The sequence below is a fragment of the Cryptotermes secundus genome, unplaced genomic scaffold (genome assembly GCF_002891405.2).
Source record: "Cryptotermes secundus unplaced genomic scaffold, Csec_1.0 scaffold2283, whole genome shotgun sequence".
NCBI classification, from domain to species: domain Eukaryota; kingdom Metazoa; phylum Arthropoda; class Insecta; order Blattodea; family Kalotermitidae; genus Cryptotermes; species Cryptotermes secundus.
In genome coordinates this window covers 8,962-17,770 of record NW_019743689.1, presented here as the reverse complement: position 1 = coordinate 17,770, position 8,809 = coordinate 8,962, and the positions used below count along the sequence as shown (strand labels likewise).

The following is an 8,809-nucleotide window of genomic DNA, read 5'->3' as shown; positions in this document are numbered from 1 at the left end:
TTGCTGCGGAACTGGCATCATCTCCTCAGAAATCGAAGTCTACCCGCCGTTTGTTGGCCCTACTGGACATTTCGAGGACAAGTTGGCGGAGAGTTTTGAGTGACATGAAGCTGACACTATACCATCCACGGCTTATTCATGTTCTTAACGAGGACGACTTCGACAGGCGACTTGAGTTCGCCGAGTTGATGCTGACCAAGTTTCGGGAGAACCCTGACCTTATCCGGAATATTGTCTGGACTGATGAGGCCAAATTTCACACATCAGGATCGGTCAACAGACACAACTGTGTGTTCTGGCAGCCAGAGAACCCCAGTGCCACCATTGAATACGATTTCCAGTCCGCGGGAGCGATGGTGTGGGGCGCTGTGAAGTATGAAGGACTGATTTGCCCATTCTTCCTTGAAGGTTGCGTCACGGGGGAAACCTACCTAAAGTTGCTGAGGGAAAGTGTCATCCCAGAACTTCAGAGGAGAGAGAACTTTGATGAACTGTGGTGGCAGCAAGATGGGGCCCCACCACACTTCGCCAATATTGTTCGGGCGTTCTTGCATCAAGTTTTTCCTCAACGCTGGATTGGCCATTGAGGGCCTGTGGAGTGGCCAGCCCAATCACCTGACATCCCCCCACCAGACTTTTTCCTTTGGTGTTACCTCAAAGACAAGGTGCACGCTAATCCCATTGACAGTGTGAAACATCTGCGTGAGGTGACTATTCAGGAGTTCAGTAAAGTTCCGATGAATATGTGTAGAAAGGCATGTGAAAATGTTGCTTTGTGTCTGCAAGCCTGTGTTGACTTAGGTGGTGCCCAGGTTGACCAGCATCTTAAAAATCGATGACTTATGTGTGTGCGATTCCATTTTTGTAACCACTGCAATTGTTAACATTTATCAATAGAAATAACATCTAATCAAAAACTGACTGAGTCTGGCCCACCCTGTAATATAGCTAGAGAAAAGTTTGACTAGATTATTGATGCTGTAATTAGTTTAAATGACACCATATGGTTATGTTTTGCTGAAAGTAATTAATTTGGTTAAGTAACATACAGCTTTGGCTTTTGGGAATAAGGTGCACTGGCTTAGGTTTAGCTTTCCAGTCACTGTTTCCAGGATTAAAAATCATAATCAGTAATCTGTCAGATGACAGGTCCACAGTCTCTTCCAAAAGAATTCCTCCACTTAATGCGATCTAGAGCTTTCTCCTTCAAATGACAGTATCCTCTTCTGTCCCCAAGGTCATCCAGCATCTTCTTACATCTTCTTCCTCGTCTTCTTGTCACTTCTATCCGCCCATCTATCTTTCCTTCAGTAACCTCTTTTAGAAGGCAGTTTCTGTGTAAAACATGACCAATCCAATTAGCCTTCCGTTTTCTTATTTCGCGTAGGATATTCCTCTGCTCACTGACTCTAATTAACACTTCTTCATTTCTCACATAATCGGTCCAACTGATCTTCTCCATCCTTCTCCAACGCCACATTTCGAAACTTTCCAGATGTTTCTGATCTACTGCCCTAAGTGTCCAAGTTTCAGCCCCATAACGAGCTATGCTCCAAATGTAGCATTTCACTAGTTTCTTCCTCAAATTTAAGTCCAATTTGCTGGTAAAAAGATTCTTCTTCTTGCTAAATGCAGCTTTTGCCATGGCAATCCTGGATTTAATTTCACTAGTACACCTTCCATCATCTGTTAATAAGCTACCCAAATATTTAAAACATTTCACATTCTCCAGTTGTTTTTGGTCTATCTTTATTGTGACTGGGGTTGGTTGTCTCGAAATTTTCATTACTTTTGTTTTCTCCACATTCATTTCCATGCCATAGCACCTTCCAATTTCAATTAGTCTATCAATCATACCCTGTAGCACAGTTTCTTCCTTAGCCATTAACACAAGGTCATCTGCATATTTCACAGTTTGAATAATTTGCCCTCCTACTTTGAAGTCACCGAGCCCATCCAGAGCTTCCTTGGTAAGGCATTCGCTGTACAAGTTGAACAGAATTGGTGATAAACAGCATCCTTGTCGAACTCCTCTTCCAATCTGCACACTTCCTGTCTCCCCCCTGTCCAGTCGTACTCTAACTTTCTGATCCATGTACAATTTGCTAATCAATCTTCTTTCATGCCAATCGATACCTGTTTCTTTCAGGATCTGCATTAATTTGGTCCAGTTTACCCGGTCAAATGCCTTCTGCCAGTCTATGAAGCAAACACACAGTTCTTCATCTATCTCCAAAGTTCGTTCCGCTATAATTCTCATCATCCCAATTGCATCCCTGGTTCCTTTTCCTCTTCTAAATCCAAACTGATCTTCTCCAAGTACATCCTCTATTTTCCTTTCAATTCTTCTTTTAAGTATCTTTGCTATTATCTTTGCTGTATGTGCAATAAGACTTATTGTGCGATGGTCGCTGCATTTTGTAGCTTTTGTCTTTTTCTTTAAGGCAATCATTGTAACTTCTGTAAAGTCCTTGGGCCACTCTCCACTTTCATATATGGTGTTCATTAGTTTTGTCAGTGTTTTCAAACCACCTTCTCCCAGTAACTTGAGCACATCTCCAGGTACATCATCATCTCCTGTAGCCTTTCCCTTCCTCATTTCCTTGATAGCTTTTTCCACCTCACTTTGTAAAATATATGGTCCTTTCTCGTCTGTATCTACTTCTTCTTCCGGTTCAACTTCTAAGGTTTCTGGCCGATTAGGTCGATCATATAGTTCTGAAATATAATTTTCCCAAATTTTCAGCACTTGCCTCTGATCTACTATTCTATTCCCCTGGGAGTCTTCGATGCCAACATTTTGAATCCCATGATTCTCTTTCCATCCTAGTTCTTTTGTCTTCATGTACATCAAATCATAACGGCCTGTTCTTTGAAATTCCATAATCTCATTACATATCTTCTCAAGATATTCCTTTTTGGCCCTGTCCGTGGCTCTTTTCAATTCATTCCTCAGTCTCCTGTATTTCCTCCTGCCTTCTTCATTGTTGACATTCTTCCATTTCCTTCGCTCCTCCATTTTACTCATCATCTCCTGTGTAACCCATGGTTTTCTTGCTATCTTCTCAACTTTACCTACCAAATCACTGATAGTATCTAACATGCATTCTTTTATATCGTTCCACTGCGCTTCAGCATTTCCGCTTTCACCTTCAATTGCACCGAGTTTCTCTTCTAGAGTCTCTTGCACGCTTTGTCTTTGAGCATATAACTTCTCCAAATCCCATCTGGGTCTGCGCTTTCGAAATCCTATAATTTTCTTCAACCTGGTTCGGAACTTGGCAACCAGCAAGTTGTGGTCAGAGTCAATGTCTGCCCCAGGAAGCGTCTTCACATCCTTCACACTGTTTCTGAATCGATGTTTCACAAGGATGTAGTCCAGCTGATGCCTCTTCCAATCCCCAGGTGCCTTCCATGTGTAAATTCTTCTCTTTGGCTTCTTGAACCAAGTGTTGGTAACAATCAATCCATTTCGTTCACAAAAGTCAATAAGCATTTGACCTCTGTGATTCCGTCTTCCTAGTCCATGTGATCCAACAATATTCTGATATGGTTCATCTCCAACAATGCTGTTCCAGTCTCCCAATATGATGCTGTTTGTGTCTCCTCTTCCATCTTCCTGAAGAATTTCTTCAATTGTGTCATACACTTTTTCCACTTCATCATCTTCATACTCTGATGTTGGCATGTACACTTGTATAATCAGTATATCTACCGGTTCCGCCTTTAACTTCAGAGCAATAATTCTGTCATTACAAGCAATCTTCTTAACAACACTCCTCACTACACTTTTATGCACCACTATTGCCACACCTCTTTCAGCCCGTTCACCTCCGGAATAATACACTGTATAATCACCGCTTCTTATTTCACCTTGTCCTTTCCACCGCACTTCGCTGACACCTAGCACAGACACTTCATTCTTCTGCATTTCCGTTTTCAAATTCTCCAATTTTCCTGCTTGATTCAAGGTCCTGACATTCCATGTTCCAATCTTGTATCCATGCTGTTTCTTCTGATCTTCGCACTTTTTCTTGTTGTAACGCCTGCATGACATTTCCTCTAGAAACACCCCCCCCCCCCAGAGATCCGTTTGGGGGAGTAGTTTACCTCCAGATCGTTTTGTCTCCAGAGGAAGCATCTCGCATATGTGGTATCTCTGGTTTTGGAAAGAAACTATCCAGGAAAAGTGATAATGTGTTAGTTTTTCCATTTGCTTTCCACATCGCAGTACAACAGCCATTCAAACCACTCTGGTCACGCCTGTTGCTATACGAACTTGAACCATCTCGAGCATCATTTGCTCTGTGCTTCAAGTCGCTACTGATGACGCTGCTTCCGGCATCAGTTTTTGGTGTCTCTCTTCATCTTATGCCTACCCTTTGACCTGTGCAGCAAGGGAGGCCCAGCCAGTAGCTATGCTACCGCTGGTATAGCTCTCAGGGTCCTTGGCATACTCAAACCCCCTCACCACAATAAGGTGGAGACACGAACGAGAGGGCCAGGATTAATGTCTTTGGGAATTATGGAAAGCCCTTATACAGTTCTCACACTAAGCAGTGAGTCAAAATGAAGCCATGATTGGAGAAAACAGAGGAGTGAGGTGCTATCCAATAGAGAGTGACCATGTACTTCATGAAAAGAGGTGATGAAAAATGTTCCCATCATCTCCATGTTTAGGACAAAAGTTGATGGAATATTTTCTAGCAACTACATGCTAATTAGAAGAGGTGATGAAAAAGCTTTAATAAGAACAAACTAAAAAACCACAGTACCTACTATCACTATCACTATATATATCTTCACAGGCTAAGTTCAGTGGTTGTTGTATGAGGATGTTTGAGTCTTAGGTTTAGAGGGAAAGAGGTGAGGCCAGACTTTACATAGTTTGCATTCATCACCATGGTTGAAGTTAAGGGGTGTTTTCTTATTTCAGTACTTCCAAGATGATGTGGGGTGGTATGTCTGACTGTTGGCTATACCCTCTGTTATGCCAAAGTGGATGCTGTATTTAGTCTCTGTGGAGTGTTTGCCCACCATTGATCACTTGTTCTTCAGTCCGATATCTCTGTGTTCGGAATACTGGTGGACATGTGTCACCTCATTTGGCCGGTGTGTGCCTTGTCACCTTATCAAGGGATCTTATAAATGCTTGATTTATGAGTTGTGGATTGTCTCTCCTTGGTGGGCTTGAAGTGAAATACCATTTTGTTAAATAGTCTCTCTATTGTGTGAATGCCTTTTCCTTCAGTAGCCTCGAAGTGTGCCCAGTAGTGCCTTGAATGTATGGTCCACATATTATATGATCTCTCTTCATAATACCTTTTTGGCGGATCTCAATTTGCTTGGTATGTTAATGCTCTGGAGGGATCAGCAATTGGCTCTGGGAATGGATTCAAAACTCTGTAGTTCGGATGCCTACTTAGACTTGTCAGCAGACAGACCTGCAGTCAGCATCACACCACCTGGTAGCTCATTTTAAATCAGTCATAACCACCTTGAAAGCAAAGTCATGACAATGTGATGATGACAACAACAGCAGCAACCACAATGATTAAAACAACAGGATGACAACAGTGATGATAATGACAGTAACAGCAACAATAATAATGAAATATCAGTCTCTTCTAATGACTTCTTGTGTATATTCAGCCAGTAACTTTGAAAGAAGTTAAATCTTAGTAATTATTTGAAGCAGTGAAGAAACTGATTATGTGTAAAACTGAATATAGGATATGACTTTGTTTTCTAAACTTCAAGGTGTGGCTGTTGTGAGTGTATAACTTCATGTGTAAGAGACAGTGTGCACCATTCTCGCTCAAGGATGAATGCTTACCGTGCTCTGGCAAGTCCATCGCTCATATGTTTGACAGCTAAAGACCCGATTCTATCAGCCTTTCAATTGTCTTGGGAGCTTAGGAGACTGAGTTTTGAAGAGCATGAGTTCAGAAGTGAGTATCAGGTAAGTAATAATGGTTCTCAGAATAATCACCTTGTGAGATTAGAAGATGTCACAGCAGTAACATTGAACATTATTACCTTTTTCTGGAATTAGGGTCATGTAGTGTGGTAGACTGTTGTTAATTTTTCAGAGGAATGTACTGACTCCATCTTCAGAATACCCTGTATATATATCACACTATATGGGATCAAATCCCAACAAGACCATGATCATCATATCCATTTTTCGTTAATTTATATTATATTTTAGCCACCTGTTTATTGGGGCCATCATTTTAAATTATAAAGTATTCCACCATATTGTAAGATTTGAGGCTTTCACGGCGGTNCCCCCCCCCTCAGCTTACGGGTTGTGCCCAGCCTTTAACATTGCCTTTCTCTCCCCTACACAAAAACCACGCTTGTCCCAGCTCCCTTCCCCTACCCCTCCCACACTACTGCTTTCACTTGTATACTTCCCCTTCCCCCTTCTCCCTCTCTGCTCTCACATAGCTGTGTATATTTCCACACAATCTGCTTTTACCGGTTCTCACGGGCTCTCCGCTTGCAGATTTCTTATATTTTTTCTTCTACCCTGAAGATGGAGGCGATACGTTCCTCTGAAACGGCGGTTAACACCACATATACACGGTGCCAAATCCCAGAAGACTGCTTTCATTAGGTACCATGTTGATGGCTATTCTCTTGTATGAGACTTGATCTACCAACGGGATCGGCAGATTACAGATGTCTTAATTGTTTTCAATGAAAGTCAAAATACATAACTTATTTCTAAAATGTTGTGGTTCTTTATGCAGAAAAAAAAACTAGAACAAGGAACAAAATCCAAGAGAACTACCCTAAATGTAGCATCACATTATTATCAAATAATTTTATAGTTTGTCAGAAGATGCTGGTTTCTCACTCTGGAGGTCCAGGTTTAATTCCAGGGCAGTTTATGTGGGATTTGAACTGGAACAAGTGACGCTAATACAGAATGAAAGGGAGAACAGAAATATCTCAGCACTCAAGACATTCTTGTCCCTTGCAAGTTGAATGCTAAGACAAATTTCCAACGTAGAATGTTGTTCAATTCTGGGGTAATGACAGTGAGGTATAATGGCCTGGTTTGCTAACCTGTGGTGAACCTGCCTGTTTCCATCTTCAAAGTGAAGTTTTCAGACAACACTAGATACCAAAATCATTAGCTCCAGCCCACAAGACAGTGGAAGTAAACTGCTGTTTAGTCAATTTGCCTTGATGATGGAGGCAGACAAGGTCCCAAATTGTCAGGAACCAAGACTACCATATCACCATATCATTTACTAAAAATGGAAAAAAAATTAGCTACAAACTGTGATGAAAACCTGAAGACTGATAAAGGAAATCATATTTGAAAATAGATTAAGTTTCAAACAGAGAGCAAGCACTACTGATTCTTCAATTAGGGAATGACTCACATTAATTTTAAGGTTGCTGTTGTTGCTGCATCGTACTATGCAATTGTCGCATCCAGTTATTGTATTCGTTATCTTGACTTTAAGATGTTATACTCAGAAATCTGTTGTAGGATTTGAAGAAGAAATGGAAGGTCTTCGCTACAGCTTTGCTCGACCACACCCGGAGCTCACATGAACTAGAAATAATTCTTAATCATGATCCACTGGAGCCAGTGATACATAGTGAAGGACGCATGCACCTTAGACGCCTCAGGCTGGCTGTGAGATTTCATCAGAAGGAGGTCAGAATGTCTGGCATATTAACTCATTGAAGTAAATACAAAATGAAAGTAGTGGAAGAGAAACTTCATATATTGAAATGATTTACATAAAGTAAAAAATGCTTATCATAGAAGCAATCAGAATTGCTTGGAAATGTATAGTTCCTTATGCTTCTATTTTTTTTTTCCAATATATAGATATGGGTAGCATGAAGCATAAATGTATGCAGAATTTCTGTTTAAAAAATTCAAGGGAAGAAACCAATTGGCAAACCTAAGCAGAGGTGAAGGTGTAGACTGGATTGAAATAGCTCAGGGTAGGATCCTTATTTATGTATGGTAATGAACTTCCTGGTTTCATACAAGCAGGGACTTTTATGACCAATGAGTAATTTTCAGTTTTTCAACAATGACCCTATATCATGCTGCTGGTTGGAATAAAGAGAATAAAACACATCAGCAATTAACTAACTCCATGGAGCAAGGTCATTCTTGGGAAACAAACCGTTGCTCAGCCACCCAAGAAAGTCCCAACATTTTATGGAACTCGAAGGTTCATTATCATGCCCACAAGAATGCAACATTGGTCTCTACCCTGACTGAACACGACTGCTTATTTAATATATTCACAGCTACTTCATACCTGGAGTCCATCACCATCATATGCAACCTGAGTCTGCACCGAGGGACCCACTTAACAAAGAAAACCTGGGAATATTTTGCATATGAAGCAAAGGAACTAAATCACTAATAAATAAGCATAGTAAGAAATAAGTGTTAAACAAGGATATGAGATCAGCATATTGTCTAATTGCACAGATTTGGAAACAAAAATAACATTTTATTTATACAAAAAATGAAGCTTATAAACTAATATGCCATATATTTGCAATCTGCAATGCAAAAAGTGAATTTTTTTCTTCACAAATTCGTTTTATGCTGAGCATGATAATGGAAGCTTTAATTCTCTTATCTGGTGGTGCCTCATTTTTCTGTTTCTGTATCTTGTTATCATTCTTTCATATGGGAAAAGACTTTCCTTGTGGAACCTCCCCCCCACTTTGTGGAATGCTGGAATTCCATAGAAAACGTTTCAGAAACGCTTAACAACATAACCAAGAAATGGTTATATTAGCATACTAAAAAGCT

The 8,809-nt window shown here is 40.6% G+C and overlaps 1 protein-coding gene across 2 annotated transcripts in view; it reads left to right on the top strand.

The window, feature by feature from the left end:
- The window catches only part of LOC111874316 (transient receptor potential-gamma protein), a 21,052-nt gene extending 12,534 nt beyond the window's left edge, over positions 1 to 8,518 (top strand). Inside the window, exons 6-8 of one of the 2 annotated variants that reach the window (XM_033755405.1) lie at positions 5,761 to 5,962; positions 7,511 to 7,681; positions 8,293 to 8,518. In XM_033755405.1, the coding sequence (XP_033611296.1) occupies positions 5,761 to 5,962; positions 7,511 to 7,681; positions 8,293 to 8,334 (415 nt within the window). In that variant the 3' untranslated portion in view covers positions 8,335 to 8,518. Of the gene's footprint in view, positions 1 to 5,760; positions 5,963 to 7,510; positions 7,682 to 8,292 lie in introns of those variants that run through there. The other variant, XM_033755406.1, reaches the window with a different exon arrangement.
- The last annotated feature ends 291 nt before the right edge of the window (positions 8,519 to 8,809 follow it).